General features: G+C 69.2%; 5 protein-coding genes across 5 annotated transcripts; 2 read left to right on the plus strand and 3 right to left on the minus strand.

The window, feature by feature from the left end:
• Positions 1-150: 150 nt before the first annotated feature.
• Positions 151-6,779, minus strand: RHOBADRAFT_45477 (uncharacterized protein; the record flags this gene model as incomplete). The annotated part of the gene is made up of 5 exons (XM_018414616.1): positions 151-295; positions 376-504; positions 589-3,859; positions 3,930-4,865; positions 4,937-6,779. The coding sequence occupies 5 exons, from the start codon at positions 6,777-6,779 to the stop codon at positions 151-153; spliced, it is 6,324 nt and encodes a 2,107-aa protein (XP_018269564.1).
• A 261-nt stretch (positions 6,780-7,040) lies between these two features.
• On the plus strand, positions 7,041-8,770 carry RHOBADRAFT_54733 (uncharacterized protein). Its single transcript, XM_018417473.1, has 7 exons — positions 7,041-7,292; positions 7,409-7,746; positions 7,810-7,892; positions 8,035-8,225; positions 8,305-8,424; positions 8,514-8,567; positions 8,646-8,770. Exons 1-7 carry the CDS (start codon positions 7,086-7,088, stop codon positions 8,730-8,732), a joined length of 1,080 nt encoding a protein of 359 aa, XP_018269565.1. The 5' UTR covers positions 7,041-7,085; the 3' UTR covers positions 8,733-8,770.
• A 62-nt stretch (positions 8,771-8,832) lies between these two features.
• RHOBADRAFT_28615 (uncharacterized protein) lies at positions 8,833-10,490 on the minus strand. The gene is made up of 6 exons (XM_018412834.1): positions 10,283-10,490; positions 10,107-10,211; positions 9,994-10,039; positions 9,623-9,925; positions 9,190-9,548; positions 8,833-9,100 (listed from the first exon to the last, which is right to left on the minus strand). Exons 1-6 carry the CDS (start codon positions 10,471-10,473, stop codon positions 8,926-8,928), a joined length of 1,179 nt encoding a protein of 392 aa, XP_018269566.1. The 5' UTR covers positions 10,474-10,490; the 3' UTR covers positions 8,833-8,925.
• Positions 10,491-11,198: 708 nt separating this feature from the next.
• On the minus strand, positions 11,199-11,820 carry RHOBADRAFT_54735 (uncharacterized protein; the record flags this gene model as incomplete). The annotated part of the gene is made up of 3 exons (XM_018417474.1): positions 11,702-11,820; positions 11,414-11,631; positions 11,199-11,332 (listed from the first exon to the last, which is right to left on the minus strand). The coding sequence occupies exons 1-3, from the start codon at positions 11,806-11,808 to the stop codon at positions 11,199-11,201; spliced, it is 459 nt and encodes a 152-aa protein (XP_018269567.1). The 5' UTR covers positions 11,809-11,820.
• Positions 11,821-11,869: 49 nt separating this feature from the next.
• Positions 11,870-13,411, plus strand: RHOBADRAFT_54736 (uncharacterized protein). The gene is made up of 2 exons (XM_018417475.1): positions 11,870-11,948; positions 12,021-13,411. Exons 1-2 carry the CDS (start codon positions 11,911-11,913, stop codon positions 13,291-13,293), a joined length of 1,311 nt encoding a protein of 436 aa, XP_018269568.1. The 5' UTR covers positions 11,870-11,910; the 3' UTR covers positions 13,294-13,411.
• Positions 13,412-13,645: the final 234 nt, after the last annotated feature.

Below are 13,645 nucleotides of genomic sequence, written 5' to 3' on the forward strand. Positions count from 1 at the left end.
AGCTTGAGCGACGGCGGACGGTGGAAAGTCCGTGGGAGGACAGGAGGGTCCGTGCAGATCTCGGCGTGCTCTCGCAAACCCCTCTCTCGCGCGTCTCACACTTTCGCAGAGCGCTATGCAGAAGGCTATCTCGTTGCACTCGAGTCGCAGCTAGAACGCATGCCATCCTCCAGGGTTGTTGGTCGCCTCGAGCTTGCGGGCGACGAAAGTCGGGACGCCGTGCGCGAGCCAAAGTCGGCGCACCTCGTCGTACCGACCTCGGTGCAGGTACTGCGGGAACTGGCTGCGGCCGCGTCTGCGAGAGAGGAGAGGCGCGAGGTCAGAAAGGACTCGGGATGCGAGAGAGAGAGAGAGAGGGAGCGAGAGGGGACGCACCGGCCGCCGACGTCAACCTCGCCGTGCGAGTCGAGGTATGGTGGCGTCGAGAACGCGCCCTTGTCGGCGTGCAGGTACAGGATGACGTTGCTCTTGACGAGGTAGTAGATGCCGACGGAGCCGCCGCACCTGCGAGGAAGGGGAGGGGGAGCGAGTGAGCGAGTCGTTCTGGGCGTGGGCGAACGAGAACGAGGAGGAAACGGGGCGACGCACGTCCACATGTGCTCGTTGCACTCACCGTGCATCGCGTTGTTCTCGCCGACCATGCAGCAGAAGCTCTGGGCGCACAGGTTCTCGCCGCAGAGGAGGCACAGTGCCGCATCTCGAGGCACCTCGCCGCAGCGCCGGCACGGCGTCTCGAGCGCGTACGCGACGAGCGTGTCGAGCTGATGCGGCAGGCCGAGGAGCTCGTACGGGACCGGGTGCTCGAGCTCGGCAATCGAGTCGTCGAGGATGAGGGCCTTGCGGGCCTCGGCCGGGTCGGACGTCGAGAACAGGGTGTCGCTGATCGAGTCGCGGCAGGTCGACAGGTGTGCGCGCAGCGTGACGACGCTCGGGGCCGACTCGGCCGTGTTGTACGGGCGCAGGACCTCGCTCGGCGCCGGAATGCGCAAGAGCTCGAGCAGGCGCGAGTACTCGCTCGGCCCGTTCTCGACGTCGGCGTCGAGCGGCGTGTCCTGCCCGCCGCCACTCGGCTCGCCGAACACGACGCGCGCGACGATGCTGGCGCGCCGCAGGAAGACGAGCATCTGGGCGTGCACGAGCTTGCCGACCGTCTCGTGGTCAGGCGAGTCGTCCTTGCCGAACAGGGCCGGCGCCATCGCGAACACGTCGCGGACGCGGAACAGGTCGGCGCACTCTTGCTGATGGCGGTCGTCGACCTTGTCGCTCGTCCAGGTGGCTGTCGACGCCGAGCTGGACCCGGCGTGGAGGAGGCGGTAGACGCCGAGGAGGCTCTGCGCGAGCGCCGTGTAGAAGGCGACGGCGACGACGTGATAAAAGGACGAGGGCATGCAGACGGCCGCCTCGATGACGACGCCGAGCGGGTCGAGCAGCGTAAAGGGCAGGCCGGCAAACTTGGTGCCGCGAGCAAAGACGCCGCCGAGGCGCTGTCGGACCGAGACGGCGGCGATGCGCGAGCTCTCGACCGACTGGGTCATGAGTTCGGCGAGGTCCTGCATGGCGGCGAACAGGCTCTGGACGAGGCGGACGTTGCCCTCGGTGAGGGCCCACGCGGGCTCGGCCGTCCCTCGCGACGCGACCTCGAGCGCCGAGATGGTGTACCCGACGAGGTCGCCCGACAGCGACGCGACGCCGGCACCGGGCCCGCCGACCTCGTGCTTGAGCGCCGTGACGACCTGGAGCAGGCGGGCGATCATGCGGCCCTCGGCGTCGTTGAAGTGGGTCGGGAGAAGCATCGGGAGCGCCATAGTCGCCCGCCACGGCTTGAACGAGCTCGCCTCGCCGTTGTCGCCGACGAGCGACAGCTTGTCGATGCGCTGGTGGAAGGTCGCGTCGAACCGAGCGAGGCTGCCGGGCTCGAGCGGGTCGGCGTCCGGGTCGGCCCACTCGGCGAGCGACCTCGAGTCGGCCTCGCCACGGTACGGGACGAACGCGGGCGACGTGACCTCGGCGGGGAGGAGGACGTTGCCGAGGCTCTTGCAGAGCGGGCAGACGAACTCGCGCCGCTCGATGCTCTCCGGGTGGCACCGGGTCGGCTGCGAGCGGTGGCGCTGCTCGAGCGACTGGCAGTACCGCTCGAAGCACGCGAGGTGCATGAGGTGCCCGCACGACGACGCCGCGATGCCCGCCTTGGTGCTCTGCGGGAAGCCCTCGGCGAGGCCGTCGCCGCTGTCGGCGAACCCTGGGAGGGGCACCTTGCGCCCGGCGACGCCGTACGGCCGACGAGCGGACAGGTCGCGGTCGAGGCTCGACGGGAGGTCGAGGATCTCCTGGTGGTACGCCGTCGCGTCGACGGGCGGGCGATCGTCGCCGAGGACGGGCTCGTCCACGTCGCCGACGTGGGCGGGCGTGATGCGGATCAGGCTGCTGCCCTGCACGAGCGCGAGCATGCCGAACGGCTGCGTGTCCTCGAGCGCGTCCTGGCACACGATGCAGTCGCCAAAGTCGACGTGGACCTTGTCCTGCTCGTCGGCCGACCGCATCGCCTCCTCGCCGTCGCCTGCGCCGCCCGACGCCTCGTCCTCCTCGTCGTCGTCCTCGACGTTCTGCAGGAACGCCGACTGCGCCTGCTGGAACTGGCGCATGATGGCCTCCTGGCGCGCCTTGGCCGCTCGCCGCTTGGCCTCGACCGCCTGCGCCGCGTCGCTCGCCTTGCCCTCCTCCTCGGCGACCTCGACCTTGCGACGCAGGTCCGCGACCGCGGCGCCGTGCGCGTCGACGAGGCGGTCGAGGAGGAAGCGCGCCTTGGGCCAGACGCCCTTGAGCCGCTCGTCCTCCTCGATGCGGACGAGCACTTGCGCGAGCGACCCGTGCTTGTCGACGGCGTCGGTCGCGGCGTCCTCGAGCTCGACCGGCACGAGCGCAAAGTCGGCGAGCGCGTCGGGCTGCTCGACGTGCGCGACGAGCGCGAGCTGGAGCGCCTGGTCGACGACCGCCTCGGAGAAGAGCGGCGCCGGCTGCTCGACCTCGTCCTCGCCGTCGTCGGCCTCGGGCGTCGGTACAGGCAGCGCACTGCCCATGCGCAGGGCGTAGAAGACGACGGCGAGGAGGGCCTGCGCGCCGAGTGCGCGCGGCAGGCGCTCGAACGGGCCCGACGCGCCGCCGGCGACGGCGAGCCGGCGAGGGACGATGACGGGCTCGTCGCCGGCCTTGCCGCCTCGGCCGCTCTTCTTGAGCCACGCGCGGACGATGCCGTCGGCCTCCTCGCGCTGGTTGCGCGAGTAGCGCGCAAAGTACGGGTCGACCTCGCCGAGGAGGTCTGGGCGCAGCGCGTACGTGCCCTGGTCGTTGGACCCGCTCGGCGGCTTGAACGTGGCGATGTCGGCGAGCACTCGGTCGATGTTGGGGTCGTCCGAGAAGCGCTCAGAGACGCGGCGCAGGAGGTCCGAGTAGACGCACGGCGCGAGGGCGAGGTAGTGGACGAGCTCGCGGCGGAGCGCGGCCGACGGCGACAGGGGCACGACCGAGGTCGGGTCCGAGACGAGCGTGATGAGGAGGCTGAGGAGCTCGTCGACCATCGCGAGGGCCTGCTCGGGCTCGTACGGGCTCTTGGCGGCGGCGGCGGTGGCGGTCGGGTCGAACGCGCGGCGGACGAGCCAGTCGTGCACCTCGAACCGGTCGACAAGTGCGGCGACGACGAGTGCCGGGTCGAGGACGACGAGCGCCGTCTGGAGGAAAAAGATGTCCTGCTCGAACGTCGTCTCGCGGAGCGAGTAGTCGCGGTAGTGCAGGTTTTGCGCCCGGACGGTGAAGCCGTTGCGGACCCAGACGCCCGAGCGCACTTGGGCAACGAGAGCGAGTACTGCGGGAGCAGAAAGTCAGTCTCATCGCGCGTGCCGCCGTCGAGAAGGAAGGGAAAGGAGAGAACGCACCTCGCAGCGGATCCTCCATCGCTCTCACCATCGGCTTGACCTCGCCCTCCCAGCCCTCGCCGCCGAGCAGCTCCGCAACGCCGCTCACGCCCACCGCCCTCATGGCCTCGTCGCCGCCCCTCGGCCCGGCGAGGCCCTTGGCCATCTCGGCCCACAGCCACGCGAGCGGGTGGTGGTACGACACGGGCGCGCCGCTCACTCTCGCGCGCACGAGCGGGCCGTACGTGCGCCCGGCGAGCGCAACTGAGTGCGACTCGGGCGCGGCGCCGTCGCCGCCCGAGGTCGTCGCCGCCGGCGTCACGAGGCGGGTCACGAGCGCGTGCAGCGCCCGTGCGAGGTCGAGCGTGCTCGGTGGCGCAGGACGGCGCTCGCCGCCGTCGAGGGCGGCGTCGTCGACCTCGTCGAGCGGGTGGAACGCGGCGCCGAACGCGCGACAGGTGCGGGCGAGCTGGATCGTGAGGTTGAACGCCGTACTCCACTGCTCGCTCTCGTACTCGACGTGGGCGCCCTCGGCCCTCGACAGCGGGTTCATGCCCCGGAAGAGGGCGGCGAACGCGGCAAAGTCGTCGAGGAGGTGCGGCGACGAGGCGATAAGGCGCTGGACGGGCGCGCACTGGATGAGGTGCGTCAGGTCCGAGAAGAGCTGGAAGTACCGCCGCTGCTTGGCGATCAGAGGCGAGTCGAGGTCGAGCGTGCGGTGCGCCGGGTTGGGCGGGAGGACGAGTCGGGTGCGGTCGGACGACAGTTGGCCGGTGAGGAACGACGTGAGGACCTTGAGGAGCCGCGACAGGAAGTAGTGGCGCGAGACGAGGAGGGCCGCGACCGACGGAACGGTGAACACTTGGACGCCGAAGAAGATGAGCGAGTTCTCGGGCTCGCGGTCGGTGAGGAGGTACGTCGTCGCGAGCGACGAGTAGATCTCGGCGTACTGGACGCCTGCGGGTGCGCCTCGTCAATGCCGCGCCCGTCACGCACGTCTCGAGAGAATGAGAGGGACAAAGACGCACTGAGCTCCGTCTTGACCTCGCCGCCGACGCCCATGAGCGCAACAGCGACCTCCTGCCCGACCTTCCTCGGCGCCTTCCACAGCCGGCCCTCGACCTCGGCCCAGCGCATCCACCTGCTCCTCCCGTCGCTCGCCCGCTCGAGCAACACCCTCGCGACCGTCCCGGCGAGCGCGCCCGGGCCCTCGGCGCCGCACCGCGCGCGCAGGACGTCGCGCACGCACGCGACGACCTCGGCGGCGCACTGCTCGCGGAACGTGTCGCGCGCCTCGCGAACGGTCACGACGAGCTTGATCTGGGCGACGACGCGCGCGACGCGCAGCGCCTCGGTCGCAGAGGGCGTGACGAGGATGACGTCGCGGCCGTGCGTGTCGACGCGGTTGGCGACGGCGGATGCGGCCGACGCCGAGCAGCCGACGGCGAGCGAGACCTGGTCGATGACCTCGCGGAACGAGTGCTGCTCGTCGTTCCACAGGATGACGGCGTACGGCGGCGTCGTCTGCTCGAGCGGGGCAGCGGGCGCATCTCGGCTCGTAGCCGACGACGACGACGAGTGCGGGAACGCTCCGGGGAGGAAGACGGCGGGCGTGTGCTCCTCGTCGATGTCGTCGTCGGCGCCGGCGATGGCGATAGGCGTGCCGCCCTGGTCGACGACGAGCCCGACGAGCCGGTGCAGCGCCTCGACCCGCCGATCAAGTTCCGCCGCGGCCTCGCCGCCCTGACCCTCGCCAGCTCCTCCTCCCTCGCCCTCGCCCTCGGCTGCGCGCCCGGTGGCACCGGCAGGCCCAGGGAGGACGAACGTGTCGCCCTCGACGTCGGCGAGCTGGGCGAAGACCGCCTGCGGCTCGAGCGTCGCGCCGTCGCCGGCGCGCAGCACCGTGTCGCCGCCGCCGGCGCGCAGCAGCGCCGCGAGGTTGCGCAGCGTCGCGCGAGGCGTCGTTGCCGTCGCCTCGTCACCGTCGACGTCGGCGTCGAGGTCGGGCTCGTCGGGCTCGTCGCGCTGGCCCGAGCGTCGCGTCTCGCCGGCGCGCGCCGTGCCCGGCGGCGACGAGCTCGGGACGCCCGTCACCTGCTCGAGGCGCGTGGGCGTGCGCAGAACCTCGGGCGAGCGCTCGAGGACGCCGAGGGCCCAGTCGAGCGCGAGCGCGAGGATACGGGCGACGCGGTCCTTTGCCGCCTCGGCCTGCTCGTCCTCCTCGGTCGCGCGCTCCTTGCCCTTGCCCGCCGCCGTCGCACTCGCGCTCCCGCTCGCCGCCGTCGCCGTGTCCGAGTCGTGCTCGACGCCGTGGTACCGGCAGTCGCGCTGGCGGCCGGGCTTCCACGCCTCGGCGTCGCCGCAGTCGCAGCACCCGGCGCCGACGCCGGCGTGGGTGCTGACGGTGATGTCGTGGCCGAGGCGAGCGTGCGACGAGGCGTGGAAGCAGCGCGCGCACAGGACGCAGGTCGGGTCGGTGCCGCAGTCGCGGCAGCGGTAGACGCTCTCGCCCGGGCGGAACACGTGCGCGCAGGGCTTGCCCCGGCGCGAGGGCCCGTACTCGTCTTCGACGTCGTTCGAGGTCGAGGTGCGGCCCTGCTGCTGCTGAGCGGCGGCGAGGGTCCAGTCGTCGGACACGGACGCGGCCTCGGGGTGGGACGAGTCGGGCGGGAGGAAGAGGTGGCGGACGGGCGAGTCGGGGTCGAGGGCGTACGAGTAGAGGGCGAGCTTGAAGCGGGCCCTGGTGCTCGGGTGGGCGAGGGCGTAGCTCGAGGGGGCGGCGAGCGAGTCGACGAAGGCGGCGAATGACGCGGGAGAGTCGATGGTGAGGGCGGTGCGCGGGTCCGGGTAGGGCGGGCTGAGGCCGCTCATGGCGGGATGGTGGGGCGTGCTGCTCGCTCGTGCAGGAGGTCGGGCGGGGCGGGATGGGGTCGGGGTCGAGGCTGGCTTGGCGGGAAGAGGGGAGGAGGAGAGGGTCAGTCGCAGGACGCTGGATGGAGGGGACGGGCAGCAGGGCGCACCTTGTCGAGAGTGCTGAGCTGGTACAGGGCACAGCTGTGTGCGTCTGAGCTGTGGCGAGAGAGTGAGAGCCCGTTCGTCTCGTCTCCGCTTCCTCATCAGCTCGACGGCCTTGGTCCTGCACCCGCGCTCCTGCTGGCTAGATCGACAGCTACCAGCATGCCTCGAGTAGCTCTCATCCAGTTCGCCCCGCTCGAACCTGCCCAATCGTGCTCGCCGTTCGCCTCGTCCTCGTCGTCCGCCTCCGCCTCGCCCGCCGACGACCTGTCGCTCAACCCTCTGATCAACCTCCAGCGCGCACACGACCTCGTCCGGTCTGCCGCACACCAGGGCGCAGAGCTCGTCACCCTCCCCGAGTACTTCCTCGTGCGTCCCGGACCCCCTCCCCTCCCTCCCCCACTCTTCCTCGCCCTCTCGGCCGGCCAGTTCTCCAAGCTGACCCTCGCCTCGCCGTGCCTCGCCACGTCCTCCCCCGCCAACAGAGCGGCGTCGTGTCGGACCCGGCGCACTGGCACCTCGCACAGTACCCGCACTCGCACGCCCACCTCGCCGCCTCGTCCGCCTCGCACTCGACCGCGACCCACTGGCTGTCGACCTTCCAGGACCTCGCGCGCGAGCTCCGCGTCGACATCCAGGTCGGCACCATCGTCGAGCGCGCCGTCGACGAAGACGGCAACGAGATTTATCGCGACGTCGAGGTAGTCGACGACGAGACGGGCGACAAGCGCACAGAGAAGCGGCCCGTCCTCGAGAACGTCGCCACCTACATCGACTGGGAGGGCAACATCCTGCACCGGTACAAGAAGCGCAACCTGTGGTGGTGCGTCCTTCTTCCCCTCGTCCGTCGCCTCGCCCCGGACTGACCGCACGTTCCCCCCGACAGGCCCGAGAAGGAGTACCTGTGCGAGGGCAGCGAGGACCACCAGGTGTTCGACACGCGCTTCGGCAAAGTCGGCATGCTCATCTGTGCGTTCCACTCTCGCTTTCTACCTCGTCGAAAAATCGCAGTCGTCGCCTCGCGCCCTCGCAGCCCGGCACTGACGCTGCGCCCTGGCCCTCCCTCTCTCTATCATCCGACGTCCTCGTCTCGCCCCGACCGGCCACCCAGGCTGGGACCTCGCATGGCCGCGCGCGTTCCAGTCGCTCCTCCTGCAGCGCGTCGACCTCGTCCTCGCGCCGACCTACTGGACCAAGGACGACGGCGGGCCCCTCGGCCTCAAGCACAACCCGAACTCGGAGGTCGAGTACCTCAAGGTGCTCATCCCGACGAGGGCGTGGGACAACGAGTGCGCCATCGTCGTGCGTCCCTGGCCCTCCTCTCTCACTCTCTCCTCGCGGCTCAGGACGGCACCTGACGACCTCTACCTCCTGCCCGCAGTTCACGAACGCCGGCGCCCCCGCCGAGTGGACCGAGAGCGCCGGCGCGAGCAAGAACCCGCACGGGCGGATCGGCGGCAGCTGCGTGTGCGTGCCGTTCAAGGGCCGGATCGGCGGTGCGGTGCGTCTTTCTCTCTCTTTCTCTCCTCTCTCTCTCTCTTCCGAAGCTCGGGTCGAACGAGCGCTGATCTTGCCGAGCGAGTCGAGCAGGAAGGCGCGCATGAGCAGGTCGCGCTCGTCGACCTCGACCTGTCTATTCTCGAGGTGCGTCTCTCCTCGTCTCTCTCTGCCTCGAGCCCGAGATTCTGGACCTTGACGCTCTCTTATCGGCTGCGCGCGCAGGATGCTCGCACGGTGTACGGCGTCAGGAGGGACCTTGTCACCAAGCTCAAGCAAGAGAAGGCGTTGCCGAGCTGGGTCGCCGAGTAGAGCAGACAAGCTGTATCGAGCTGCACTTTCTTCGCGGGTCTATCTCTCTCTGCGGCGAGGCTCTCACTTTCTCGAGCGAGAGAGAGAAGAAGGGAATCGAGAAAGAGAGGAACGAGCGCGCTGCGCTCCTTTTCCGTCGTCACTCGACGCACTGCCCGCCAGTCTACCCACCCTGTATCCGCCTCCTCTATATCTAGTAGTGCTTCTTCAGGTCGAGCGTGAGGAAACCCTGCAGCTGCTCCTCGAACGCCTGCTTGACCTCGTCGTTCGACTTGCCGAGCGCGAGCAGGATCTGGAGCAGGCGACGCGCCTTGACCGGGTTGAGCAGGCCGGCGGCGATCGTGTTGGCGTAGGCCGGCGAGGGGACGCTGAAGCCTGCGAGGAGGAGGAGGGACGATGGAGGAGAAAGGTCAGTGCGCTGCTTGGGAAGGTCGATTCGAGGAAAAGCGACGCCGACGCACCGACGTTGATCTTGGTCGAGCGCACGACGGGCACGCCCTGCTCGACCGCCTTGGCGACGTGGTCCTTGCCCGTCTCGGACACCGACCCCGACCCGACGCCGGCGATGACGATGCCCTTTGCGCCGCCGCTCACGGCAACGTCCATGAGCGCGAGGTCGGCGCCCTGGTACCCGATGAGGATCTCGACAGGCGGCAGCGACGTGACGTTCGACAGGTCGTACACGCGCTTGAACGTCGGCTGCGACGGCGTCGAGTAGTACACGGGTTTGGTCGACAGGAGTGTGCCGATAAAGCCCTGCTCGGGCGACTTGAACGTGTCGACCGTGTTGGCCTGCGTCTTCTGGCAGTAGAGGGCCTGAGATAAGGCGCGAGTGTCAGGGCAGGTCCTGAGGAAGAGAGAAAGAGAGAAGGAGAGAGGCTCGAGCGCACCTGGCAGATGCGGTCGTTGAGGACGATGAGCGTTCCGCGGTTGCGCGAGGCCGGCGTGACGGCCGTCGTCACGGCCGAGAGCAGGTTGTTGCCGCCGTCGGCGCCGATGGCGGTCGAGGGGCGCATGGCGCCGACGACGACGACGGGCTTGTCGCACTGGAGGGTCGCGTCGATGAAAAAGGCCGTCTCCTCGAGCGTGTCGGTGCCGTGCGTGATGACGGCGGCGTCCCACTTCGAGGCGTTCGAGCACAGCGCCTCGTTGACGAGCTTGCTCAGGTTGAGCGCCATGCCGTCCGAGATTGACTGCGCGGCGAGAGAGGGAAAGTCAGTCTCGTCGAGCGTCTGGAGGGACGTGCACGATGGCCACGCACCTCGGACGCGATGTTCGAGAACTGAATGCCGTCGACGTTGCTGACGCTGCGAGGAGAGAAAAGAGGGTGAGGCTCGTCCCTGCGTGCGAGGGAGGAACGTGCGGGTGACGCACTTGAGGAGCTCGGGCACGGCGACGATGAGCTGCTCGATGCCGACGGTCCCAGCAGTGTATGTCGTCGTGTCGGTATTGTCGGCCGAGGATCCAGCGATCGTACCGCTGGGTCAGGGCGCGAGGAATGTCAGTCTCGACGACGGGGCGGGGAGGAAGAGAAGGAAGAGGGGACGTACCCGGTCGCGATGATGAGCGTGCGAGGGAGGTGCTCGGTGTAGTTGCTCGAGTACGTGACGTTGAAGTCAGAGCCGCGGTCGCGCTCGACGAGCTGGACGGCGGACTTTGCGGGCGCGACGAGGGGAGCGGCGCAGCTCGAGCCGAAGAGAGCGGCGACGGCGACCGCGGCGGCGAGCGACTTGGCGAGCATGGCGAGACCCGGACGAGAGAGACGGACAGCGGCGACGAGGAGAGAGAGCGAAGGAGAGAGCAGAAGCGAGCGAGCGCACCGAGCGGGCGAGCGGACCACTGCGGTCCCCTCCTCAGCTCGGCATCGGCGCAGGAAGATTCTCCTGCGTGGCTAGCCTGGCGCGCACGCTCACGAGCGAGCGAGAAAAGAGCGCGCGACGACCGAGGTGTGGCCCCGTGACGAGCGAGGGAAACGCGCTTGCGAGGGACTCGATCGCCAACACCCCGCGTCGAGCGCGAAGTCAAAAAAGGTTGGTCTCGTGAGGAGCGCTGGTACGAGCGGAAAAAGCTGCCGCAGGGCCGGCGGCGCCTGCATTGTGCGGCTCGCGTCGAAGCCTTCCGAACCGCTCCGTTCGACCTCGAGCTGTGCGCCGGAGCAAGACGGAGAAGCGAGAGCGAGGCACCCGAGGTCAGGTGAGAACGGTCGAGCCTTGGGGAGCACAGCGAGCCGCGGAGCGGTCGAGGGACGGCGCGACGGCAGACGCGCCGCTCGAGCAGCTGGACGTGGCGAGGAGCTCGAACGGGCGAAGGAGCGCGAGTGGGCGCCGGCCAAGTCACGCGAACGAGCCCTCGCTGCCGGCGGCTGACCCTCGCCATTGACGACGACCGACGTAAACCACACAACAGTCGACAGTGTTACAGGAGAGAGACGATGCGAGGCTCGCCAGGTTGACGTTGACGGCCCGGTCAGTCCTGCAGCCAGCCGGCGCGGCGAGCGCGCTCGAGCGCCGCGTCCCACGACGTCTCGCCCGGCTTCTTCTCGAGGTCGAGGTGATCCTCGACGTTCTCGCCCTCGAGTTGGGCGTACAGGTGCGGGAAGACTGGGGCGGGGAGGGAGGGTGCGTGAGCTGATGCTCTCCCCGAGTGGAAGAGAAACGAGTCGAGAGGAAGGAGGGACGCACTCTCACCGCTGCCGCTCGGCTCCCACTTGACAATCTTGAAGCCCGACAGGCGGCCGTAGTCCATCTTGAGGAGGACGACCTTGGGGTCGTCCTTGAAGAAGCGGTTGAGGGTGCCGGCCAGCTGTGCGGCCCTGGACATGTGCAGGAAGCCGTCCTTCGCGTCGAGCTCGCTCAGGACAAAGGTGTGCGAGGCAGGGATCGGGACGGGGAAGTTGTAGCTGTGTGCGCGAGAGCTAGAGGTGAGAGGCGAGGTGGGGGGATGACGACGCGAGGTGGAGGAGGGCGCACCGAGGGTTGACGCTGCTGTGCGGCACGATCTTGTAGACGTAGTTGGCGCCAGGCTGGGCGTGCGCGGGAGCTTTGCCGAACATCGAGTCGAGCAAGCGGCGGAGCATCGAGCGGTGGTTGAAGGAGAGAGGGGCCGGCGAGGAGGAAGCTCACAGCGCCAACCTCCGCCAACCACTCCCACCTCGCTGTGCAGAGCTGCTACTGCCACCATGCCTCAACTAGACCACGTCTTCAGCCAGCTGGCAGTGTGCGTCCGCCGCCCTGAGCCTGTCCACCTCTCTCGTCGTCCTCATCAGCTCACAGACTCTTTCATCCACAGTCACGACAAGAAGGGCGGGCCGGGCGGGCGCGTCACCCACAAGAGCACCAACCCGGCTCGTGCGACCACTGGTGACGCCCAGGTCGACCAACCCTCGACCACGACCCGCCTCCTCTCGCTCTTTTCCCGCCTGTGCACCCCGATCCGCCGCTCGCCCACCTTCAACGGCGACCTGCAGCACGTCAAGTCGCTCCTGTACAATAAGGAGTACCTCGACGCGTTCGGCACCGACACGGACGCCGGCGAGCGCTGGCGCGAGGTCTACATGGCCCGGTGGACGCCCGCGCGTGCCGTCATGTACGAGCGCATCCTCGCCGAGTGCGCCGTCGCCGAGGCCCTCCAGTGGGTCGAGCCGCCGTCGCACCGCCAGCTGTCCGAGGAGGAGGAGCTCGAGCGCGAGCGCGAGCGTGCGAGGCGCAGGAGGGAGGCGCGCAAGGCGGGCAAGGCGGTCGAGGAACTCGACGACGGCGACGACGCGACGGCGCTCGCCAAGGGCGACGTGCCCGAGGTGCTCGACGTCGTCATGATCGGCGCCGGCGCTGGCAGCGAGGTCGTCGCTCTCGGCGGCGTGCTCGGCGCAGCTCTCGCCTCGAGCGCCGCGAGCGCGCAGGACGGCGCCAAGCCGTTCAGGCGGCCGCGCATCGCCGTCCACGCGGCGGACCAGGGCTCATGGTCGACGCTGCTGGGCAAGATGGAAGAGCAGCTGCGCGACGAGTGGCCTGCGCTCGAGGGCGATGAGACGGCCGGGGGCGGGTTCGGCGTCAACTTTGTGCGAGGCGACATCCTCGCCGCAGCATCGGCCCCCTCTTCCTCCTCAACTTCGACCGACGAGTCTGCCGCACCATCGACCTCGCCAACAGCAGCGGCCGCCGACGCCCTCGGCCTCCCCTTCTCGTCGCCCTCGCTCCGCCTGATCACCATCTGCTTCACCATCACCGAGCTCCTCCTCCAGTCGCGCATCGCGACCCTGCGCCTCCTGTCGTCCATCTCGCGCTCGGCACCCTCGGGCACCCTCCTCCTCATCGTCGAGTCGGCGTCGCTCGCCCTCATCCCGCTCGGCAAGGAGGGGCGCACGTACCCGCTCGGGACGCTCCTCGACCATGCGCTGTGCGGCGCCCAAGGCGACGGCGCGTGGGACACGGTCAGGGGCGAGGACGCCAAATGGTACCGCATGCCGGACGGCGCTGACGAGGTGTACAACGCCGGCGGTCAAGGCGCGATCGTCAAGCTGGAGAACTCGAGGGTCGTCCTGCGGCTGTTCAAGAAGAAGTAGACGAGGCCAGGGCGGGAGACGATGGCGAGAAGCTGCACTTTAGACGCGGCATTCTCTGTCTTTCAGTCGGGCTCGAGTCGCTCTCCGCCAAAACCTCTCAATCGCGCTTCCGGCTCGCACTCTCAGGTCGACGAGACGGTCTTGGTCGCTACGCAAGGGTACAGAGACTGCATTGCGGACTCGAGAGAAGTACGCCCGAGATGAAGAGAGCGAGAGAGTGCCGCCGACGAGCAAAGGAGGCGGCGACGAGGTCGACGACCGAGTCGGTCACTCGAGCATCGTCTGCGAGGTGCCGGCGTTCGTGACTGTGCGCAAGGAGGACTTGAGTGTCAGTCGGCGAACTGAGAGAGAG

This window comes from Rhodotorula graminis, assembly GCF_001329695.1.
Source record: "Rhodotorula graminis WP1 unplaced genomic scaffold RHOBAscaffold_10, whole genome shotgun sequence".
Lineage (NCBI taxonomy): Eukaryota > Fungi > Basidiomycota > Microbotryomycetes > Sporidiobolales > Sporidiobolaceae > Rhodotorula > Rhodotorula graminis.